The sequence below is a fragment of the Hirundo rustica genome, chromosome 7 (assembly GCF_015227805.2).
Source record: "Hirundo rustica isolate bHirRus1 chromosome 7, bHirRus1.pri.v3, whole genome shotgun sequence".
In the NCBI taxonomy this organism is placed as follows: Eukaryota; Metazoa; Chordata; class Aves; order Passeriformes; family Hirundinidae; genus Hirundo; species Hirundo rustica.
The window spans coordinates 34,234,166-34,259,354 of record NC_053456.1 but is presented as its reverse complement, the minus strand read 5'-3'; the positions used below and the strand labels follow the sequence as shown (position 1 = coordinate 34,259,354).

Sequence of the window (25,189 nt, the reverse complement as noted above, 5' to 3'; positions counted from 1 at the left end):
ACTTAAATATCTTCCACTGAAATGTAAGTTAGAGTAAAACACATTTTTTTAATCTCACTTCAAGACTTCAGTCAGTATAGCTGTCCTGTTAAAACTGGATACTGTTTACTGACCTTATTTTATGAGGAAATATTCAAATGCGCATCTGAAAGCAAAATGTGCCTGTTGTACTTCAGTAAAAAGAGTATTATGAATAAAGGTTGTTGGTTAAAAGCATTTGTGTCAGATTTTAAAGGTATATAGCGGTTAAATACCGCTGTGAACGTGGTGGGGTTAATTCTTAAACAAGAGTCTGACAGTGTTGGTAGTGAATGGGAAGAGGAGGTTGGTGGGAAGGTGTCTTTATGTGAGTCACACCCTTGACTTTCATTTTTTGTCTTTTGTCAAGTACAGGTGAGCTTTTGTCAGCAATTATTTCTCCCTGGATTGGGAATTTCCTTGTACTTGTAAGTAAAAGTTAGCGCTCCTTTTAGAAAGGCTCTGGAAGATGGAAAGCCTTTGGTAAACAGCACTTTGTGTGCAGAGAGAGTACTTGGGACACTCCAGTGTCCACAGAAATGGCTGGGGTAGATGTTAGTGGTGCTGCCCATAGATCTGGTGAAAACTTCTGATGTTGGCAGAATGTGAGTCTAAAAGTGCTCTGCCAGCTCCTGAAGCTCTGCTAAACGTTATGCTGAAGGAGTAAAGAAAAACAATTTGGGCTGCTGGGCTGTCATTTCAGCAGCCTGAACACTACTAATGGAGCAGTAATGACTATAATGATATAATGCCTGATGTCAGCCTTGCCTGCTCTGGCCAAGCACCTCCCATCAGGAGATGATGGACTTGCCATCATCCAAAAGCACAGCCCTTATTTGGGATTTTTCTTGAGGGAGCCGCAGCAGAGTCTTTTTTCCAGGCTTTCTCCCCCCATTCCCAGGTAGCCCTTTCCCTTTGCTCTCCGTGTTTGTCCCTAATTTCTATCATTGCAGTAGGTCTGTGTGTGCTGCTGGAATCTGCAAAGTGACCTGCACCAGACCCAGACTGCACAGGAGGTCTTCTATGGGCTTATTTTCACCACACACAGGCTCTTATTACTGTTTTGTAAAATGTAGATTTACCCTATTTCCCCACATACCTCTGGGTGTCTGTTGTGCCTGGGATCATTACAGAGTCTGGCGGATTTCCCCCTCAGCATTGTTACGTGCTTAAGCTGCAGGGCTTATTTTCTGCTCTGGCAGGTCACACTCCCTTGTCCCCAGAAGGGGGCTGGAGTTTGAATTCAGAGTGCAAGTGCTGTTGCCTCCAAGGATCTCTGGGGGAGAGTCACCAGCAAGACACAGGGACATCAGGAGGGAGCTCCATGCTGCTCCTCACCTGAGGCTGGGAACAGAATATGTGATGGTCCTGAGTTTTATGGAGAGAAGAGACTCTTGTAGCAAGGAAAAGAGGCAAATGTGCTGCCAAGAGGCTACTTGATAGTAGAGCAGGGGCTTACAATTTCACTTGGGAAAACAATTTCACCTCCTCAGCCTCAATTTGTTTGACTGTTATGTCTCATAACTCAAGTAGCCATTGGCCTGGTCAGATGGTTTAACAACAAGCCAGAAACTCAACTGGCAATACAATAAATTCTAAAGACATGCTGCAGTTGGAGAGCATAGCAAACAGTCTTTGAGTCTAAAAACATGTTCTTAAAAACCTTGTAAGGGGGAAACAGACAGTTGATGAGGGCCTTTCCTCTAAGGTTGAAGTTTCCAGGAGGTAATCCTATGAGCTGTGGTTGTTTCCAGGATCTTGAGCCACTTACAAGTTTAATCTATCCTCTCTGAGTTTAAATGCTCCATTATCTGTTAGAATATAATTAGAGGCTGCGAGCACGAGTCAGCATACACAGAGTTTCTTGGGAGTCCCTGAGCTCATTGAGATGAAGACAGTTTGACTGATGGTGGTCAGCTGATATTGGGCCAGAAGCTAATAATAGAAGGCAGTGCTGCTTAGCTAGGTGAGAAAGTTAACTTGGGAAAAATTAAACTGAAGGCTTTGGGATTTATGGTTGGAAATAAATTTCCCATTCTCATTTGTTTCCTAGTAAGAGAGCTTCGGAGGCAGTTGGTTTCTTTTATGGTTTTATAATTAAGATCTAGGGGCTTCCTGGCTTGGTGTGTGCACTGGCAGCACTTGGAGCGTGGGAGGACATTTGTCACACCAAGTGCAGAGGTGGTAAAGTGACAGTGACCTCCACCGGACATGGAGCAAGCAAATTAAAGCTGCATGTAAGGGACTGACACCCACATCTTTTATTTATGTCTGGCCTAATGAACTAAACTAATAAATCACTCAGGTGTGCTGCAGGAACAGCTTTTTTTAAATTGTATGCCTGAATTACAGTAAGGACAAGCCCTCAGCTTGAGGATATCACTATCAAACTTATCTTTAGTTCAGAGGATCGAAGACAAGAAAATCATGTTGCTGACTAGAGAATCCTTCCTCCTGTTCAGCCAAAACCCCACAGAGGTATGGATAGGCCTAGGTGCTTTCTTTGTTTCCCCAAGTGTGTCTAGAGGGGAAGCACACTGGAGATACAGCTAGCTAGTCAGTTGAAGAAGATGGGAGAAGACTCACCTGTTCTTGGTTTCCACTGTTTGCTTTAGACCCAGGAAGGTTCTAAGCTGAAGCTTTTTGGTTTTCTGCTTGGCTTGTGGTGGCATTCAGAGCCCTTGAGGCCACGGGCACACTCTGTGATACACAATTTCTCAGCTGACACAGGTGTGTTTGCACTCAGTCTCCTTGTAATATCCTGCCTTATGTGACCATGGGGGTGACTGGGGAAATATTTTTTAATATTTTTAACTCCTTGTATACATTGTGCTCCTGCCCAGCCCAGTGTTTGACCCAGGTTTTCAACAGACCATGTAGATTCTTGTGAAAGTCTGAAAAGACGTGGTTGCTGACAGTGGTTGGATTCAGACACTCCACAGTTGTTCTCACTGACTGCCTGGCTGCTTGGGAAATACAACAGAGTTAATCCTGAACCTCAGCTGAGGTGGCAGGTTTAGGATCAAATGAAATCCTTTATGGAGGCAGTGAGATGTCTTTCCTTATCCTCTTTTGCTGTCGTTTCCATACACATCCTCCTTTCCAGCTGGCATAAGGGGTCTGTAAGCACTGCCTGGCTCTGTGCTCCGGCTCAAACAGGTTTTCACTCCATCATGTCAAGTTTCAGGAGGTGGGGGCAAGGGGTGACATAACTCCTGTGGTTGTAGGCTTCCTTTTGTGCAGCCTCCCCCTCCTTCCCACCCCTGCACGCTGGAAGTGTGAGCAGAGCCACTTAGCAGGGGAACTGTCTGCCTGCCTATCAGTCCCAGGCACAGAGGCTCACTGTGATTGCAATTACAATTTCCAACTTGTCCAGAGATGCCAGAAATCTAGCTGTCCTTGAGAATGCTGCATACCATGCACAGGCCCCAAGAGCGCTCAGCCTCTGCAGAAGCTGGAAATCTGATCTCTGATGAAGGTTAACTGCTTTTAGTCGTTCTGAAGGTTAACTGTTACAAGGCTGCTCCTCTGTTATTTCCATCTTAAGGAATAATTTTTCTTTGAATGTGTGAAAAATGTCTTTTACATTTTCCTTTTGCTTCAGTAACTTTCCCCTGCACAGTGTGTGAGGGTAAAATGTGTGTGTGTCCGGGGGTTTTAATTTTCTGTGTGGTGAAAGGACATACACAAAAAGCTTGAGGTACAGGCACAGACAGACAAGCCAGGCTGCTTGGAAATGATTCTACTGGCATAATATTCCAGCTGGAAAATGCAGTGAAGGAGAGTGAGTTTAGATACCGCTGGTGATGGGGGAAGCGTGAACCCTGTTGAAATCTATGGGAGCTGTGAATTGGCCAGTGAACTCAGCAGGGCCAGGACCTCACCTCTAGAGTAATCCTTCCAAGAAGTCTGCCACAGGTTTAAGGAGGAATCCCATGCTTTAGTGAGGGACTGACATTACTCCTAAATGAGTCAGGAAGTACATTCAGGTGCTTTTTGTACTGGCAGTTGCAGAACTCCTTATGTCAGGTTTGCAATGCTTTATGATATGAAAACCCTGCCTAAGCTTGGGGAAATCTGTGCATGGGAAGAAGATCAGGTGGGAGTGTTCATTTATTCACAGGGAAATATAGCTGTGGATTAACTGAAAGTATTAAAAGAGTCTGATCAAATTCAAGAAGTACTTTTGGCCATAAAGTGTGTATGTATAAAGGAAATATTTTGAACTGAGGTCTTGTATTACACTCTCTATTTCAATGTATAAAGTACTCCAGTAACAGGGTTGATACTTGTCTCCTTGGTGTGTACTTTTGGGCTTGGTTACTGAAATATTAAGTGAATTATTTGCTTGGCTGTATATGCGATTGTTCTGAAGGGCAGGATGCCAGAGTTGCCACTGTTTTATCAGGACATAGTAGGAGAGAGGTCTCTTTCAAAAGTGTTTAGAAATTGAACAGGCAAAGGATGGGAATATTTAAAAAAAAAAAAATGGCAGAGAGGTGGTTTTAGGAGTATCTTAAGTGGTACACAGTTAATTAGGGGACTTAATCAAGAGCTCGTGGGATTTGTATTCCACGATGAGTTCTCTGTTGCACTCAATAGTTTTTGGCATTGTGCTGTATGTTTCCACCCTTTACCAGGGGTTAGATCTGGGCCGGAGTCAGAATGCTCTCCTCCAGCTTCTTATCTTCCCTGGGCTTATGTGCTTGTATCTGGATGTGGGCTTTCGGGAGAGTAACCTTACAGACTTCAGTGAAAATTTCTATTGGATGCTGTAAAGCCATGAAATTTTTGGAACTTATCCCAAGAGGATAGCACCTGCAGGTGTGGGTATTTTCATCTGCACAGCCAGTAGCTGGTGCTGTTTAAGGCAGAGGGGAAATGAACCTCTGCAGGCACAGATCCTGCTGGAGTGCAAGGCTGCAGCTCACAGGTTTGTCATTACACACAGGAGAAACTGTCTTCCTGAAACAGCAGCACAGTGGCTGGGGATACTGGGACTCTTCTCACAGTTGTTCTGAGATTCAGACGCAAAGTGCAGAAATAAAAGTGACAAAATGTGGTAAAAATATTAAATTAAAGAAAATAAGGTTCTTTAATAATGCTTGATATGTTATGAGAAGAAACTGACAGATAAGCAGTTTTAAAGCAGAGTTTGGCACTGACAACAGGGTGACAAGTGTTGCCTTATCACTAAAACTGAAAACCTGTAGTTAAGAAACAGCTTTGCATTCTTTTCTCCATGCCTCCAGCTCCTATTAGCAATATAAAATAGGCACATGTTAATGTTTAAGTTCCTAAAGGGCGCTGTGTATGCCGGAATGTTGCCGAACTGATAAAAAAATGAAGGGTTTTATGGGACCCCTGTTAATAAAAGTGAGGTACTGTTTCCACAAGCTGAACTGTAATGCATCCCAAACAAGCCATCACTGGTTTGAGGTTAACAGCTGATCTAATGAGGTGTCAAGTCAACTTAAAGTTAAGGGAGGACAAGGCTTTTAATGTTGTAGTGAGGAAAAAAAGAAAAAAAAATACATGTATAAATACAAATGATTGTGTTGTAACCATTTTTAATAGGAGTGTAAGGGTACAGAAGCACAGGCTTATAGGAGTCGATTTTCAAGTATCACTGCCAAAATACATTTTACCTCCAAATACTGTAGTTTGCAGGACTTCTCCCTCAGTGCTTTGTTGCAAATAATCCCTCAAAAGTTGTTTTCTGTGCCTCAGCGCTGATCCCTCTGACTCATCAGCAACTGTCACAGATTTATAGAAATAATTAATGTCTGTTTCCATTAATATTCTACCTGTTATTCACAAGTGACAATCAGATATTCCTATTGCTGCTTGTGATGGGAGAAATGAGACAGGGCAAGGTGGTTCCTGACTGGCTTGCTGATAATCTTTGTAATATTCTGCCAATACCTTTTAGATATCAGTGCCATAACTGGGATAAGCAGATACATTGGAGGTCACGCTGAGGCTGGCAGTTCACAGAGCAGCAGATGCTGGTTTGAAATGCCTGGTTCTTCTTTATTGAAGCTGTAGCTCCAAAAATAAGGAGGTTTTGCAGAGCAATATTTTCCATGATGTTGTGTTGCTTCTTGTTGTGATAACACAGCATCTCTCGGACATGTTGAAAGTGTGATGAGATTGTCCCTGCCCTGAAGGGGATTCAGTCAAGACAGACCCAAGAGATAAAGGGGTGAGAAATGTTATTACTATAGCAGTTTATAGATGGAACTCTGAATTGCAACACAGATCCCATAACCTCTGGGCAAATTACTTATTTTTTTTATTGATTTTTAATTATCTTCAGGTGTTAAATTACCTTAGGTTGTTTATGTAGACAAGCAAATACTAGATGAGGTTTCTTTCATACAAAGCTGTTTTATCTACTGATCCACTGAGAATGTGTCTAAAATGTTGTTTTCATTAGCTTTTGCGGAGGTCAGGTGTTTTAAAGATGCTGAATGGCACTTGATACATCAAGCAAATCGTGCATTAGCAACAGGAGAGAGAGAATAGGGTATTCTTCCCTCTTAGTTACTTGCAAGGTGATTACAAGTGTATTCTAAAGGTATCTGCTTCATATAGAATATCTGGCTTTTAATTACAGAGGCTAATAGGCATTGTTCAAAATAGAATTACATATGTTTCTCGTAGGCCAGGTCCTGTTTTTATCTTCATGCTTTACCTGACAAAGGACACAGAAATGTTTAGGGAAGTGTAGTTATGTAGACTTTTGAGCTGTGCTGACAAATTGCAGCTTCGAAGGCTCTCCTTGATGAACCTTCGCTGGTAATTCATGAGACATGGGGCAGTGCAGAGGTAGGAAACAGCTGAGGTGCAGAGAGCAGTTTGTCTGATGGAAATGTAAGATCCAATGAAGGAGGGGAATGTGGAACAGGAGCTGGCTACTGGCAGTGCCCAGGGCTTTGATTGACTGAGACATGTCAGTGGAGAGGCAGCCCCTGGGCAGAATCCTTTTGGAAACATTCTCCATTGTCGAGGATGCTTTTGCTGGCTGGGCAGTGCCCTTTGAAAGAGTTCAGTAGGATTATTAGTATGCATAGAAGCAGAATTTAGCTTCTGGTTTTCTGAAGCCAGGAAAATTATTTTGTTTTGGTTTTTTTTAAATGGACTCTTGTTGATTTAGATCAGTAGCTATAGTCACCAGCTAAAAACAAAGTCCCTCTGAAAAGCTGTTTTAATAATCAAAGCATTTGGAAAAAATGGTATTTGTACTGAGGAGAGAAAATGAGTTTCCTTGTTGGAATTGTTTTCTTGGCAAAATATTGAACTAATATTTCTTGATAAAACATTTATTAACTTGCTGAAACTAAAAGGAATAGTTTCTGCTGAAGCCTTTTAATGGGAGATACATTCTAGTGAATTCCTCAGCCAGAAGATGTTTTGAAATATGATAGTGATTGAAGCACCTGGTTTTACCATTTTCTGAATGACCTCTAGTGAATCCCTCCTTTGAAGTCATTTGTTGTTTCAAAATTCAGGCTATGTTCATTAGGCAATCCAAACAGAAATGTTAAACTCTTTGTGCACGTGATTTAATTGTGGACAGCAGGGAACCATTTCCCAGATCTAGGCCACTTCTGAGGATCTGAATGCTGTGTCCTGCCTGGTTTTAAGCAGGGGTGGGAGATTTGTCTGGTTGCTCTGTGACAAATCTCTTCATCAGGTGAGAGGCAAAGATGGGAGAGAAACTCCTGACCAAAAAAAAGTTATCAATGTCAGTGTTAATGTGACTGCTTGGCGAGCTCTCAGATTATTGTGGAGCTCCAGAAAAACACCTTAAACCGCATTGTGTCACCTTCTAGATGTTTGTAGCTCCGCTCAAACTTGCAGATCAGCCCTCTGCAAAAAAGTGAGGGGCATTCCTCTCAGTGACATGCTGCAGCTTCCTGGGGCTTTGGCATTTCACTGGCACAGAGATCCACAATAAGTGACCAAGGAACTGACTAGTGATGTTGTTTTGAGCTGCACCTTAGAGATGCAGCATCATCTTTGTTACCAGTAAGGTTATCACACCATGGTGGTGTTAGATCTCCTAAAGAAATAAAAACATGAAGGCGTGCAGCAAGGAATAGATGGATTAATTATATGTAACCATACTTCTGCTTTATAAAAGTCCTGTCAAGTAGTAATTGTGTTGGTTAGAAAGGCTGATGGGGGAACAGCTATGGATACTTTTTCCTGCTTTTTATTAAATGCCAGCCTCTTGGGTGCTGATCTTGGCAGTAAGATGCAAAATAGGTGCTGACAGGCAAAAGTTTCTGTAGTGTGGATGGGATTACTGCTTTGTAATCAGGCTGAAAATGGACCCTGCTTCAGATCTGAAAGTCAGCTTTGCATGGCACATGCACATGGCTGCTCTAGGTGTGTCTCTAGCACTGACTTTGACACAGTGATAGTACCTTGAGCTTCCAGGTTACCTAATGCTTCCCAGAATCACAGAATGAGCTAGGTTGGAAAAGACCTTTGAGATCATGGAGTCCAACATTTGATCCAACACCATCTTCTCACATAAACCATGGCATCAAGTGCCATGTGCAGGCTTTTTTTAAACACCTCCAGAGACAGTGACTGCCCCACCTCCCTGGGCAGCCCATTTCAATGCCCAATCACTCTTTCAGTGGATTTTTTTCCTGATGTCCAGCTAAACTTCCCCTGGCACAGCTTAAGGCCGTGTCCTCTCATTCTGTCAGTTGCTGCCTGGAGAAAGAGACCAACCCCCACCTGACCACAGCCACCTTTCAGGGAATTGCAGAGCGTGATCAGGTCACCTCTGAGTCTCCTTTTCTCCAGGCTAAACAACCCCAGCTCCCTCAGCCATTCCTCACAGGGTTTGTGTTCCAAGCCCCTTGCCAGCCTCGCTGCCTCCTCTGGGCGCGCTCAAGCGTCTCAACATCCTTCCTAAACTGAGGAGCCAGAGCTGGACACAGCACTTGAGGTATGGCCTGACCAGTGCAGAGTACAGGGGAGGAATCACTTCCCTCATCCAGGCCAGAATGCCACTGGCCTTCTTGGCCCCCAGGGCACACTGCTGGCTCATGTTCAGATGCTGTCACCAGCGACCCCAGATCCCTTCCCTCTTGGGCACTGTCCAGCCACACCGTCCCCTGCCTGTAGCACTGCAGGGATTGTTGTGGCCGAAGTGCAGGATTTGGCACTTGGGCTTGTTAAGCTTCGTGCTGTTGGACTCTGCCCATCCCTCAGCCTGTCCAGGTCCCTTTTCAGAACCCTCCTACCCTCTGACAGATGGACGCTCCCATCTTGGTGTCATCTGCAAATCTACTGGTGATGGACTCAATCCCCTCATCCAGATCATCAATGAAGATATTAAATGGGACTGGCCCCAGCTCTGACCCCTGGGGGACACCACTAGTTCTTCCTGTGCCTAAAGTTTCCCTGGTAGTATCACTCAGAAAGAGCCTTTTTCACCATTTTTTCCCAGACAGCTGCAAGGCTGTTGAAAAGCAGATTCACCCCAATTGGCCTTGTCAAAGTTTGCTGTAGGAAGTGCTAGGAAAAAATGTTTGGGTTCTGACTTGTAGAATCCTACTAGTTGGATAGTTGCTTTGGAAATGCAGGATCTGTGATACCAGGCTACCTTATGAGCATAATTAATGATCTTGAGATTGTGGCAATTCACAAAAAGGGATGAAAGCATGACATAAATTACTATTTCACTATCTTTGTAGCATCTCCAAATTAGAGCACTTATAAAACAGGCATTCCCTCCTGCAGTACTACAAGTTTGCATGGTGCCTGTCTGCAGCTTTCTGCTTGGCTTCTGTCATCCAGTGAGATTTTTTTTTTCCTTTCTGAGAGCATCTACTCAGGAAGAAATAAAAACTATTAAATACAGTTGTATTTATGGATTTGACTGTTTGTAATGGGAGCAGGCAGCCAGTCATTGAAACACGTTTGGTTTGGGAGTTGTTCGGCTTGCCCTGACAGAGGCCAGGACCTGAGCATGGCCATACATAAACGATCTGATATTGTATTTGTTCTGGGGGTTATTGCAGATGCCAACATTTTATCAACATGAGAAAACAGAGTTGTTGTTATTATTATGTTAAATATGTCTGGATGCATTACCCTGATGGTAGAGTGCCCAAATCTTGTGGAAATCTAGGGGGGAATTTAGCTGGATTTATTGCCAATGAACATAAATACTTTAGAGCTGCCCAGGCATTAGTAACCTGAACTGCACCCACACCTGCATGAGGCATGGCCAGCTCCAGCCCCTCCTTTGCTGTCCTCACCCTGCCCTTTGAGGGCCATGAGTTCTTTAAAGAATCTTTTTGAAGATGTTTTAATCTTCTATTCAGGAGAGGAGTAGGTCAGCAGGATGGCAAAAGAAAGTAGGGAAGAAAAGGTGGGAGGCAGAGCTGTAGAAACCTGGGGGAAATCACAGGCAGAGCAATGTCGGTGTGACACAGGGAGCACAGGGCAGATTTGAGGATGCTGTGGCTCACTGATGCTGGCTTGGTCAGGAGAATAAAAATCCAAACAGTCCAATGAAACTCTCTGTGTTCAAATACCATCCCTTTGCAGTTCCCAGGTCCTGAGTGTGAGGTTCTTGTGCAGCTGAATACAGATGAGGGAAAGATGGAGATGAGTCTGATTTGAATTCTCTGTTGTGGGAAATTGAACACCAGGCAAAATGTGTCTTTGATTAAAACAATTCTTAATGTTGATTATACACTTGATGAAATTAGGTTTTAATCTGATGCTATCCCTTTAAAGTGATCCTGAAGGAGGAAGGGGCTCTGAGTGTGTTATTATAAAGTCAAGCTTTTCGGGGATACCAGAAGATATCAAAGCAATGCCTGAAGCCTCTTCAGAAAGGAGTGAAAACTTGATAGATTTTTTTTTTTTTTTCATTCTAGAGACCTTGCCATCACTCATCCTAAATCAAAAATCAAAGCAGTAACTCCCTCCTTTGGAAAGGTGTGTGCAGCCAAGGCTGACAATACATATAAGCTGGTCAGTGAAAATGTCTGTTTATCCTCCTGTCTGAGCACCACTGAAACGATGCCTTTGTTATACTGCATGGTTGCAACTTCAAATATTTTTGCTGGTTGCATCAAAATAGGAAGAAACAAATCACTTTGGACGGAGTGCTCTGAGATAATGATCTGTGTCACAGGCTGGAAGTAAAACATTTGTCACAATGACACAATATTTTTACTGTTAAACCACCTACTCCTGATCTCCAAGGGGGGAATCCCCAGAATGAAGCCCACTGTTACTTGTCCTGACAACTTTCAATGGGAGCAATTCAGGTTGCTGAGGGCCTTGGCTATTGTGCATAAAAGTGAAGTGAGAATGGGCTAGATTTTGCTTTCTCATCACAATGATCATTTTTTCGGGCAGGATAAAAATGCTGGTGGGAGCTGTTCCCAATCAAATGTTTGAGTGAAACTCTAACCTTGCTTTGTTGTGCACTAGAGGCTTGTTGCTTTAGGACTGAAATTTCTCCTCTGCTAACTCTGAATTGGGAGATTTAATTGGCACAAAGCAGGGAGGAGGAAGAAGCACGTGATGTGGGGATTCTACAAGACTTATCTCCTTCACTTTAAAGCATTTCAACATTAATTCTCAACACCTGAGCCCTGTTGGGGGTCAGCGCGATGGTCCATGCCCTCAGTGTTTGCAGGACAGGGATCACAGTACTGCTTTTTTCCTAATTAATTTTACATTGCTCCAAAATACCTAGTGAGCCAGAATTGCTTCTGTAAGTGCACGAAGGTGTCTGTTCCTGCATGAGCAGGACCTCCTGCTTCTCTGAGATGGGCAGGAAGGTTTGACCCCGCAGTCTGCAAGCATGACCTTCAAGGAGGGAGAGCTTTTGCATCCGTGATTTGTGCTAGTTTTGAGTGTTTGCAGGAAAGTGGGGCATCTCTCAAATGCATTTGAATCACATGGGGCAATCACTGTATTTTGAATTCAGCGTCAACAACGCAGGCAGTGCCTGTGAGGAGTCACTCAGACTCGCCCTCTGTGCTGTGCAAGTGCTGTGACAGGCAGGGCAGTCTCGGAGGGTTTGCCTGCTCTGAGAAATGCAGTACATTTAAAGACACATCACACCTCCAGAAAAGGCTCTGAGAGCAGCCAGAAACCAGCTCTGAGCATGGGCAGTGGAGAGCACAGTGCTCCAGTGTTGTGCCATGCCTGGGTCCTCACCTGGCTGCAGGACACTGACCTGGGGCCATCTTTTCCTGATGGTGCTGGCTTGATCAGAGTCAAGTGAGTGGCACTTGTCTGATGCTGTTTCCATCGCATCTGTGCACAAACAGACCAGAGGATGCGGCGCCTGAAGCAGAATTTTATATTTGTTTTATTTTTTTATTCTTAGTTGTCATCCTGGAGTAGTGGCACATGTGACAGGTGGATTTTCAGAACTTTCTGGAAATCGGAATTGCAGATAACTATGTGAAGCCAGGATTCATGCCAAAATAGTATCTATTAGTGGTTTAGATCTATAATGAAGATTTCCTTGCTCTGTGTGTGTGTCTTAATTCATTACGGAGAAGTCCATAATATTTTATAAAAAACATTTTTACTTTTTTTTTCCTGAAATTCTTGCCCAAAACTATTGGAAAAGCATGTGCTTTCCTGTAGCACAGAAATTCGTCTCAGCATTTAATGGTGCAGCACACTTTTACTCCAGTCTAAGTATGCAGTGACTTCACTGACTGCCCAGTGAACCTCTGCTTAAGGTCCTCATTGAAAGCTGACCTCAAAAAAGCTCAAATCTCTTTCATTGAAAAGATATAAAGTTCAAAACCACCCCTTCAAAACCTCCTTAATCTTAAGAGTTTGTCTGGCTCTGAGGAGATACATGCAAACAAGACTAACGATGTGACCTTCTCTGTTTGGTTACACAGAGAGGTTCCTTAAGGAGGCTTCCCAAAGCAAAACAGTCATGGAGGGAGTTTCAAGGAGATGTGGTTAGTGCATGACTCTGGCTAACAGCTTGTTAAACCCCCTTAATGAAAGGGCTTTTCGACCTCTTTTTTAGTCATTTCTTTATTTAGTTATTTCTTGCTGTGCCAGCCAAATTTATTGTTTCTTCATAGAAAAAGTAGTTGGCCAGGTGAGTGTGAGTGCAGAATCTGGACCTGGGTGTGCACTGATGCACTTCCATGCAGCCATCTCTGATGAACCTGTAGTTCTGTAAGCATTCACCTGACTTTATGCTTGGAGCATGGATGTGGATGTATAGAAAGATAAATAATTTTTTATTTTAATAACTTTATTAAAAACAATAATTTGAAAATTAATTTAAGTAATTAAATTTCATTTTATAATTATTTTAATTAAAATATATACATTTTAATAATTTCTATTCATTTGCTCCTGCATCCTGCTTCTCCTGAGAGAAGTTGAGGGAATGTTGTGCACAACCTGGAAGTGGCCACTGTGTGCCAGGAGGGTGCAGTCACAGAAGCCTGTTTCCTCAGGAATACTGGCACAAGGCAGGCTTGGATGTATAAATCACAGGAGCTGAGCTTAATGAAGCAATAATATAACCACATTGAGAAGGGGCAGAAGAGAGGAATGATCAATGTGACATGATTTCTTCATGCAAAGTGGCAGGTCTGAGAAGGGTAAGAGCGAGATGAACATTCAAGGCTCAAGTCACCTGTGGTGAGGCTGGGGGGACACAAGGATGGCGCCGCAAGGTTTAGCTGCCTTCTGAAAAATTGCTTGAAATACAGCAATGCTGGAAAGCCATGAAAGCACCATTCTGCATAGGGAGTGCAGAAGAAATACAGCCACGGCTGTCACTGTCATACCACCGGTGTGGGCATGTGTGTTCTTAAATGTATATTTGTGTTGTCTCCTAGCTTAAGCAGTCCTGCAGACTGCACAGGATGAGTCATCTACCACCTAAACAATTTGTAGCACCTAGCAGACAAACAAAAGGCTTTGAAATATATTAAATGCTGGACTGTGACTGGATGTGCCCTGCAGCAGGTCAGACGTGCATTTCAGACAGGTGTTTGCCCCAGCCACTAGAAGAATTGTAAAATTGATGTAAAAAGGAGTGTGCTCAGTGTAGTATCTCTCCTGTTAGCTCAACTGTGCTTTCAAAAAAAAATGCACAGTGCAGTATGAAGTCAGCTTTTAAGTACATTTATTTACTTGACAATTATTAGGAAAAACAGCTGAGTTGTTCTTTCCTGGCATCTTTTGTTTTGCTTTGTTTGAGGGCATTTAATGGTGAAGATAGTTAGAAGCAGAAGGAAAATCAGATTAGAAAATCAGATTCTTTTAAGCTTTGTGCTTACTTTACTCTTTATGAAGTGAATGCCTTCATCTGGTTAAGAGGATCAATAACATTTACTCTGAGCTTGCCAAATTGGGGAAGCAGATCTGTGATACTTCCCTTGAGTAGGGGGTACATGTGTGTGGAGCATTGGGAGGGGACAGTGGCTGCCTGGGGGTGAGTATCCCCCAGTGCTCTGTGTATGTACTGATGAATGAGGGCATAAACAGAAGGGAGTTGTGCCCTGGGGTACTCTGGGTGGAAATAAATTTTCCACGTGGACCCGAGTATGGTATCATCTTACTGCTACTGGCACCTGCATCTTGCTGAGTCCACTGGTTTACAAGCTATGTGGTCAGGGAAACAAAACCAGTATCAAAGGCTGTTCTTCAGGAACCACCTGCTGGCTAGTATTTATGTTCTGTTGTTAGCAATAACGTATCAAAGGAGGAAAGGGGGAAGTTAAATGCCACCTTACAAGATGTGCTGTAGGTGTACTCAGAGCATGTAGAAGGGAATACAGGTGACCTGATAAGTAACAGCTGTGTTAATTAACCAATACAGCATCACCTCTGATGAGTCACAGCTGTATCCAATAAGGATGAGTGAGATAAAAGAAGGGGTTAGCTGGTGAGGGGAGGAGGAACATTGAGGAGCATGAAGGCGAGAAACATGAAGCAGGATCCTGAGGAGAGAGAATCCCTGCTGTGTGAGGTCAGTCTGGGTGTGCAGTCAGAGCCCGTTGTTGGAACCTGCAGTCACAGTCTAGCTGGGTAAAAGCCTGCAGTCAGAGTCTGCAAACTGATCCCTGCAGTCAGAGTTTAGCAGGAAATAACCAGCAGTCAGAAGCTGCCAGGGAAACCTACAGCAGGAGCTTGCTGCAGCCAGGGTCAGTGAATGGTTGGAGTCAGGATGGCTGAGCTGTAAAGAGGAATAAACCAGGGCCCTTTTCATGCTGTGATGAACAAGAAGTCTGTGTCTGGGCTCATTTCTGTCTTCTAACAAGAGGGCTGCTGCAACAAGAGCACTCTATCTTCTCGCAGTCTCAAGAGCTGGGATCAATTACCCATCCTGGAAGGCTGAAATTAAAACTGTGCTTTAGCTGGATTTTGAGTTACTTTTCAGAAACAGTCAAATTCAAGATATTTCGAACATGACTGCAGAATATGGATAGAACAGGAAACAGTTTTAGGTGAGTTTTCCAAATTGCAATTGTACCTCTTCAGACCCCTTTTGGCATAGCTCTGCTGGCAGAATCCAGTAATAGGTCTGGTGATTGCTCACTGGGACCTGCAAACTCAGCCTTCTTTGGACTGTTGTCTTGTTACTTGATGCACATGGCAGGCGGCTAAGTGTGAGCCGTTAAAATAATATTGATGTCATTGTTAAATGTTACTGTTTAGTACAGGCTTGTGTGTATAAATCACAGGAGTTGAGCTTAATGGAGAAGTAATGTAACCACATTGAGAAGGGGCAGAAGGGAGGAATGATGGATATGAATTTTTTGGGGAGAGAAAAGTGATCTGGGGCACTGTTTCCACTTGTGCTCCTGACTTCCTGTGTGACTTTGGACAGAAGGATGTACCCTTCTAGTACCTCAGTTTCTTCTCCATTAAGTTAGAATTTCAAACTCATTCCTGTAATTGTGCCAATTGAGTGTGGAGACAAGAGCTGCTACCAAAAGGTCCAGAGAGTTGGAGAGGCTGGCTTTGAAAGATGCTAGGGCCACCAGCCAAGTTTGTGAGTTCAGGTGCCTCACCTGCTTAAAATGTTTTAGGCAATTATATTAGGAACCAGGCTGCCGAGTGTCAAACTGCCACAAAGATTACAGCTCTAGGGTCTTTCATGTCCAAACAGGTTTGAAACTGGAGACTTGTATTCCTTATTTGCTGAACAGATTCTGAAAATGCTGCTAAGTCATAATGGTTGTTGTTGTTTGTCTGTTTTGCCTAATCAGGCTCTAGCTGAACAATTGCAATCTCTTTGTGTTTGTTCTGTGCTGGATACACATAGCCGTGATTTTAGTTCTTATGTAGTTTGAAGTTCAATAAAAATAACAGTAGTTTTACTAATGAGGATAACTATGTGAAGCCAGGATTCATGCTAAATTAGTATCTATTAGTGTTTAGCTCTATAATGAAGATTTCCTTGCTCTGTGTGTGTGTCTTAATTCATTACAGAGATGTCCATAATATTTTATAAAAAACATTTTTACTTTTTTTTTCCCCTGAAACTCTTACCCAAAACTATTGGAAAAGCATGTGCTTTCCTATAACATCAGAATGAGACAAATGGCACTGCTTGCTTTTATTATTGTACGGAAGTGGTTTTTCTTTGGACGCAGATAGACTTGGCAATGGAAAGTAGCCGGAGACTAATGGACACAAGCTTCAAAGCTTTTTGGTGTGGGCCTTTGGAAGACAAAAAATAAAAATCTCATCTCTATTCTAATCAGTCTGGAGTATAAAGAAAAGTACTGCAGCTCCAAGCTCATGGGGAACCTCTTACCTTTACTCAGAGGCAGAGAGGGCAGCAAGTGCTATCCCTGTATGCATCTGCAGGAGAAAAATGAGTGGGGTAAAAAGGAAAAAATGAGGCAGAGTAATTTGTGCTCTGGAAACTGGATAATTCACCTGTCTACAGATATTTGTTCTGCTGGCCTTTAGGGACATTTTCAAGTCACAGCAGAAGAAAGGCTAAAATGGTTTCAAGGAGTCCTCATGCTTAAGAGTTAAGTGAGTGGGAACTGTATTTTATTGAATGTGAGCAAAACTAGTTAAATTCAGATCCCTTTTCTAATTTGGTGTATCAGAATCTTTCTCAGACCTGCTTCTCCATTATCCCGTCATATCGCCCCTATTTATTCACTTATTTGTTTCTTTGCATACATCGAGGGAGAAAAGGGAAGGAGTCCCTCCCCCCAGTGAGGACCATCTGCTCTTTTCTTATTGGGAGGGGAAAAAACCCTACAATTAGTGTCTTGTTCATCTTTTTGTTTTACCAAAAAAAAGAGGGGGAAAGAAAGTAAAAGAACTATTATGCAAATATCTGCAATTTGGTTTCAAATATTCTTTGTACTATGATGAGCAATTTAATTTAATACAAACTCAGCCGACTTCTCAGAACCTTTTTTTTTTTTCCTTTCTTTTTTTTTCTTTTGCCTTAATATAGGGAAGGGGAAAAAACCCCCAACTTCTGTGTTCCTCTGGTGGCAAATTTGTCTCATCCTTTTATTTTTTTGTCTTTCTTTCTTTGGCACTATTGCAGTTGTTATTCTGTAAGTTGTCAGATGTAATATTGGGGTTTTTTGAGGGGTTAAAAAAAAAGGAAGACAGCCAAAATAGCCTTACAAAGCCACTATTTCATCTCACTTTTCATTGTTCCATTGCCATGATGAAGTGGTCTTGAAATGGAGTGGGTGAGAGAGAAGAGCTTTCTCCTTGGTTCATTTGAATGCCAGATGCTTGTGATGGCAGCATTACCTCTAAGAACAGTTATGTAGGGTTTTTATAAGGAGCTCCTAGTCAGGAGTGTCAACTTTAGGGTCAAATAGCATAGCCAAAATTAAACCTTCTCGTCCTTGCTCCTGGACCAGCTTGGTAGCTGAAAACTTCTCACAGTCTGGAAAAGGGAAATAAAGTCTTTCGTACGTGGAAAAAACCAAAATGAATTCAGCCAAGATCTGATAGGAGAGGTCATGGAAGAATCAGACACTGAGCTAAGAGGCTCAGACTTAGAAAGCAAACTCAGGGTAAATTACTTCATTACCTGCGGCTGTAATTGGAAGATTAACCCCCCATATGCAAATGGACCAAACCTAAAAAAGTGTGAAAATCCATGACCCATCATTCATTTTTTGGGTGTTGCCCCTGGATGGGTTTTGTCTGCCTTCAATGTACCTGAAGGCCCTTCAATAAATGTAACTACTTTTTATTCCCTTAATTTTGTTTGGCCTCTGCTTTTAGGTAGTCCCAAAAGGGCATCAAAACAAGACCAAGGAGGTTTTAATTAAAGTATGTCACACCTGTGTCTTTGCTCCTGTGGCTGCAACAGGACAGGGAGCGTGGGGCAGTGCAGAATTTTAGATTTGCGCAGACTCTTGGTTTTTTTGTGATTCAGAACTTCAAGTGGGTGTTCCATCAGACTGGAGGTTCCCCAGGAATGCCTAGCACTGGATGGACAGGAGTTCATGGTGCTCAGGGGACACGGATCCCCTTTGGTCACTCGTGTCTGTCGAGTCTTTGAGAACACCAAGGTAATGTTTGGGTCACTTTTATTGTTACAGGAAGCTCTCATCATGGCCAGCATGGACCACCCACACCTGGTGAGACTGCTGGGCGTCTGCTTGAGCCCCACTATTCAGCTGGTCACTCAGCTGATGCCTCATGGCTGCCTCCTGGATTATGTCCATGAACATAAGGATAACATTGGCTCCCAGCTCCTGCTGAACTGGTGTGTCCAAATAGCTAAGGTATGTCATTCATGTTGGGATTTTTTCATCATTTCTTACCATTTTCATAAATAACTTTAAAACGTAACTTTTCTTTTTGCTTGTGTTGGGGTTTTTGTCATGCTTCTTTTGGTTTCCAAGAAGTTTGCATAGTTCTTGAAATACACGCTATTTTGGCTGCTTACAGTATTATGGATGACTTGTCAATATGTGAACCAAAGTGGTTTTTTTTGACTGTCTTTCCAACTGAGTGTTAATGAGGGGTGAAGATTGTTTTTTGGGGTGAGGGAAGAAGCCCCTGTGTGTAATCTGGGGCTGGCCACAGGGCAATTTTTCAGCCTCTTCTGTTGTTCACTGTTAATATATGTACTGGTTTTCAGCCCTTCTGGACCTGCACTGCCAGGTCTGTCATCAATTGTCTGCCCCCACACTGCCAGGAAGATAAACATCTCCTTGTGTCACTCCTCAGGTGGTGATCCTGCTGTGTTTGGATCACAAACTGTCCTTGGCACAATGTTTTACAGCTGGTTTTAAGTATGTTTAGTTATTCAGTGTTTTACTAAGAACAAGTACTCAGTGCTAAGAAAATTGTTTGCAAGGAATAACAAGGTCTTGCAGTGTACAAGGCCATCGCTTATCCATTTTAAAGGTGCTTTTGAACAACTAGGGTTCTTTACAATGATGTTATTACAAGTGACAGTCTGGAGCCTGCTTTTTTGTGAGTTACTTGGAGGTTGTTTAAAGTTTTGGATTATTTTGGTGAAAATGCTTGTTATAAACACGTGCCACAGACTGCTATCTTAGGTTAAATCTGCAACCTTAAGTGAATTTCCTACAACACCTATTACAAAAACTTAGTTCAAGTTGTAATGTTAATCTTTTAGCACTGAAGAGAAATGTGGGGATTCAGCAACTGTTTTGCTGGACCAAATATCAAGTAAACATTTGCCTCTCTTAAAAACTTAATTACGAAATATCTTCTTACAAAAGTAAGAAGATGCAGAAATTCAACTAGCCCTGTGTTGTTCTCTGAGAAGAGCAGAAGTGTGGGGAGCGTCATGAATAGAGGCTGTTTCCTTTCCAGAATCGGATCTGTTGTTAAACCTTCCTGAAGGGGAGAGTCGATGAAGTGACTGTGGTGCTGAGTAGAGGGGTTGATGGTCCCTAGAAGAGGCAGGGGGAACCCAAACCCCACAGTCTGACATTACAGCATTCTGCAGGTGTGTTAATATCTGTAGGTGTGTTAATACCTTGTGGTGTGCTGGTAAAGCAGCCAGAGTTGCCGGAGAGTACTGGAACACACCGGTGGGGATTGCCTGCATGGAGGTGTGCAGAGGTTTATTCAGGGCTGATATCAGTCCAGGGAAGGTGGGAGAGAAAATCCATATTCCTGTTGAAGTCCTCTCTCTCTCATCACTGCCTCCTCCCCATCTGTTCTTCACTCTTTTGATTTGATAGTGGCTGTTATTATTTGATGCAAAACATTTACACGGAGGCATCTGTGCAGAGGCAATCCTCCACAATTTTCACTTGGTGTGTGCATGTGGCCCTTGACTCCTTGGAGTAGTGGCTGTGCTGGCTTTGCTGCGGCCCTTGGAGTGGAGTAGACAGCCTGATCCACAGCTTACAGAGCTGACACATCTCTGGGAGGGCCTGTGGAAGGCATGTCATGGCTTTCCCATGGTGATTCCTACCAAAGTGGAGCAGCTTCCAAACTGATTGCCCCTTAAATGGCTTCAGCTTAGTGCAGGGTTTGGATTTACAGACATTCCCTGGAAAACTGGTGCCTGCTGCTTTTCTTGATCGCTCCTGTGATGTGGGAGGAGAAGATCACAGACATGTGAAACATGAGGTGGTACCCAAACAGTGCAAAGAAGTGAGATCATACATGTAATATCAATTGTTGCAGTGTCAGGAAGAGAAAAGGAATTCCTTTATTTAAAAAGTGGCCTTTTATTGAGAGAGTTTAGTGAAATTTACCTAGTTTATTGAAATGTATTTGAATTTATCTTCTTCCACATCACAATAACCATGTTGATTTGGGTTAGAGGGTGTACACCAAAAATTGTTTCAGATATGGTAAGAATAAAAATCTTCAAGGTCACCAGACAAGGAATCCAATATGCCAAAAAGTGGGATAAAAGTAATACTCATTTTCCATTACCCTGTCACATTGAACAGTGACTAGGACTCAGTCTGCTGCCTGCAAACAGGAAAGGCACCATTTGCCTTGAGATAGACTGGTCCTCAGGAATGAGTGCAGCAGGCACCAGTTCCCATTCCCTGCAGGAGAGGGGGGTGTGTGTATCCCCCATTCCTGTATCCACTGTGCCCGTGCCTCAGGTGCTGCCATACAGTTTGAGAGCATCTCTCCACGTGTTGCTTTTTTAGGCTGTGGGGAATGATTGGTTGTGCCTTTCTGAAAGGGACCAAAAGCATGATTAGCAGAGTAGTGAGAGACAAAAATCATCAGTGACTTTCCAGCCCTGTTCTCGGCTCCCTGAAGCAGCTCCAGGTATCTTTTGCTGCATGCACTGTTCTACCTTCACCTCCCCTGTTTTTTGGAGAGGATTTTCCCCAACAAGAAGAGGGCTGAAGCCACTGAAAATGCCTCAGATCTGAAGTTCAGGCTGATTTTTACAAATTGTTTAAAATCAAGTTGCTGCTGTGACACAGTCCCTCCCTAACTGTGCTTTTCTCCATCTGCCAACGTGCAAGCACTTATTTATGGAAGTCTCTGCTTCAGAGTTTGCTTGTTCTGCCACACTGTTCATCTCCATATGTCTCTACTTGTGTACAGCTAGATGCAAAACTAGTTAGCCACTCTGCCTGGTTGCAAATCCACATATGGCTCTGGAGATGGCTCCTAAAGGTTGATGACAGGGCGGTTATAAAATATTATTTACTGCCAGTTGGGAAAAGCTTGGGTGCTTTTTCTTTTTGCTCATACAGATTGTGTTGGATTTATTCTGATGTTACATCATTGTAGGGTAAGTGTGTTCTCCTTCCAGAAGCTTTAGCTGCTTACTTTATGCATGAAAGCTATAAAAATAGGGTAGTCCCCAAGCATTCTGCATCAAACGCTGTTGTTAGACAGCAGCTATGTCTAAGGGGGCTCTTCCCTTCTGCTTCACAGTTACACAAGGCTTCTCCTGGTGTCTCACTGCCGTGGGGACTGTCTTGCTTGGAAATGAATGTTTAACCTTTTGGCTCTGAGATCAGCACAGCAATTTCTTGTGGCGTTTGCTGTCCAGTAAAGCAGTGAGCTGTGCTCATGTATCAAGATACTTTGTAGTGATCTCGGGGTGTAGAAGGAGGGAATAATGCTCCATGAGCACCCATAGTGTTGGCTGCTTGAGAAGTGGATTGAAACTCAAATTCTGTAGTGATGGCACAAGCCTGGAAGTGAGTTCTCAGTAGGGGAATCACATCTTTCTCAGACAGTGTGTGACAGGTACACCTAAGTCAGGAGGATTCCACAAACAGGAAGAAAATATCTGTGTGCATTGGTATTTCACTGTTTGACAGTTTCCCTCAGCAAGGGCTGCCCCAACACACCCACACATACAACTTGGAGGTGTGAGGGTGAGGGCATTCATAGGGAAATGCCCTCAAGAAGAAGAATCTGGAGGGTTTTATTTAGGAGAGGCTGGCTACCCTCTGCCACTGGGTGAGGTTATCTAAGGGACCTGTATTTGAGGCTGTGTTCTCCCTCTGTTACTCTAGTGGAAAATAAGCTGGAGTTCTCTTGGAATTGTGATGGTGGGCCTTTGTGCTGTGCTAAACTGTCTCTCTTAGGGCCTTACAGAAATACAGTTTTGCTTCTGTAACGTTGCATTACACCACATGCTAACTTCAACATAGACCTGGGCAGTCCCATCTCCTCTTTATTGTTGGGGGTTTTTTCTGTTACAATTCTGGTTTCTTTCTGCTGTTGTTGATTTGCATTACATCTGCACTCCTTTTGCTGAGCAGTGTTCAAGGGCAGAGGAACTTTTCCTGCCTATAATGGTTTTAATTTAATAAAACTGGGCGGAAACACCAATTAATGCAGGGGTTTTAGCATTTATTCTTTTTTGTGGGAGGGAGAGATTAGGAGTAAAAAACTAAAGCAGGCTTAAGCTTAAAAATTAACAAAAAATAGTTTTATTAACATACACTAAAAAGAATGAAAGAGAAAAAAAGTTGAGAAAAAAAGAAAAACTAAAACAGAATGACACTTTAAAACACACTTCTTTCCTCTCACAAACTATTAACTTTCTTACTGAACAACATAGAAAGACAACTTAGGATTTTCAGTGAGTTTCACTACTTAGACATAGCTACTCATTACTCTAGGAGAAGAGTCTTTCTAAGATCGTTTATGAAGACGTTTGACACAAGAAAAAATAGTCCAGTCCTCTCAATGTCACACATCTGCTGCCACCCGGAGTTTCCGCAGACTGTGATGTTCTATCAGCAAAGCTTCTCAGTGTATCTGGGGTACTATTTACAAATACTTCTTCTAGTCTAAAATTATATTTGTCTCAAAGGCTGAGACCTCCTTTTAATCTAGGAGTGGGGGGCTTTAAAGTTCCTAAATAAATCTCAATTACATCAGTCCTTAATTTTGATTAGAATAGCATTCTACCCAACGATACCAAGATGCTGCAAAGAACAGTTCATTTCTCCATAATTTACCTTAGAAAAGTCCGGTTAAAAATGTCCACTTCTTTATTCCTATTCCAATATTATTAGTTCTTTTACTTCTAATCTAACTGACTTCATGTGGTGTCTGTGTGTGATCGGGATATGCAAAGCAATCACACAAGAGACGAAAGATTTTCGCAGGGCAGAGAGTTCCTCCGAGAGAGCTCAAGGCGGAGAGCCCCTGCCTGTTTATTTCTTACTTTTTATACATTTGTGGGTCTGGCTGAAGATTGGCTTTTGGAGTTTTCACCCCTCAGCCAAATGGCCAGACCAGCTGTCAGTTACAATTGTTTTCAGGTTAGAAATATGCAAACAAAGGACAGGGAATGAAAAACAAAGGATTTGTTTATGTTACATCTGTGAGAAAAAGGTGGAAACTGCTCCTAATATTGTACAGTAGCTAAAAAGTCTGACTCCATTTTATGAACAATCAAAAGGCTTTAAAAAACTCAGAAAAACCAGGGTGACATCTGTGTTTCTATGTACCTTCTGTTTTTCTTTCTTCTTTCTCTCAAGGAGGAATTGTGCTTTAAAAGGTCTGTGTTGCTAGGAAAGGGTTACATCCGCTTGGGCCTGCAAGGGCCTCGTGCACCCCGGGCTGCAGGAGCTGAAGGAAAATGCAAAGCTGTGCTGATGGAGGAAGCTGGTAGATGTCCTTTTTTCCACCCCTCGGTCTCATCTAGGGCGGCTCGGGGTTGTTATGGAGCTGCAGGCTTTCTTTCTCTGCTGCCAGCGGCGATTAAGCTGGGCCATGTTTTGGCCCTTTCTGCCGAGGTCTGAGCACGTGGCCAGCACTGCCGAACTGCAGCCGCCCCTCTTCCCTGCCGGCAAGCGAGGGAAAAAGGGGCTGAGACAGCTCAGGCTGCTCCCTGTGTGAGCAGCGGCCCTCAGAGGCCCGGCTGAGCCCAGCCTGGCCACCAAAGGGGCAGCAAGGCCCGACCCGAGGCCGCCCACCACCCATGATGTTACCTCATGGCTGATTCCAAAGCGAGAGAGAGATCGATCAGCAGCAAATTAGTTTTAAATGTGCCTTCCAAAGTCGCATCGACACCTCCCATTAGTCAACCGAGCTGCCAATATCCTGGCCAGCTTTGTGATAGGTCCCTGTCCTCCCCCCTGCAAACTACTGCATGCAGGGCAGGGAAAAACATCTCACATTTCTCCATAACTAGAAAACAAAATTGTGCTAACCCATGATACTGCCCCAAAGAAGTCAAGGCTGAGGAAGAGTCAGGAACTTCCTACCGCAAGGCAGCTTGCCTGTGATCCTCTTGCCTGTGGAGGAGAGCTCCGGTCTCCTGGGTCTTAGCCAGGGCCCCATGCTGTTCTTCCCTGCATCCCCCAGGGGCTGCCAGACCTGGTTTTTGTGTTCTGAACTGTAAGAATTCTTCTATAACCCCTCAGAATACTAATGAGGTAAAGCAGAAGTAGATGGTTACAATGGAATGTTGTGGGAGGAAAATCAAGTGCTTTAGGGGATTACTTTTTATACCTTTTCAATATAGAAGAATTGTCAAATTACCTTAACTAAAGCCCTGCACAGCATTGGTTATCCAGATATGCAGGAAAACAATGTTTGAAAACCCTCTAGGAAGAAGCAAGAGAGTAGAAGCCGGGGATCGAGTTTTAATGAAGCAGATGCATGTCTGCAACTCTGCTGAGCGCTATTGCAGCGCACTTGGGGTTGCTCCTGTCTCTAAGGATTCCCTTGCAGAGGTGCAGCTGGAAGC

The 25,189-nt window shown here is 43.2% G+C and overlaps 1 protein-coding gene across 2 annotated transcripts in view; it reads left to right on the top strand.

Moving 5' to 3' along the window:
- Positions 1-25,189, top strand: part of ERBB4 (erb-b2 receptor tyrosine kinase 4) — a 576,525-nt gene that overhangs the window by 466,504 nt on the left and 84,832 nt on the right. For both annotated transcript variants that reach the window (XM_058421395.1, XM_058421396.1), the window contains one exon: positions 18,606-18,791. In XM_058421395.1, the coding sequence (XP_058277378.1) occupies positions 18,606-18,791 (186 nt within the window). The remainder of the gene's footprint in view (positions 1-18,605; positions 18,792-25,189) is intronic.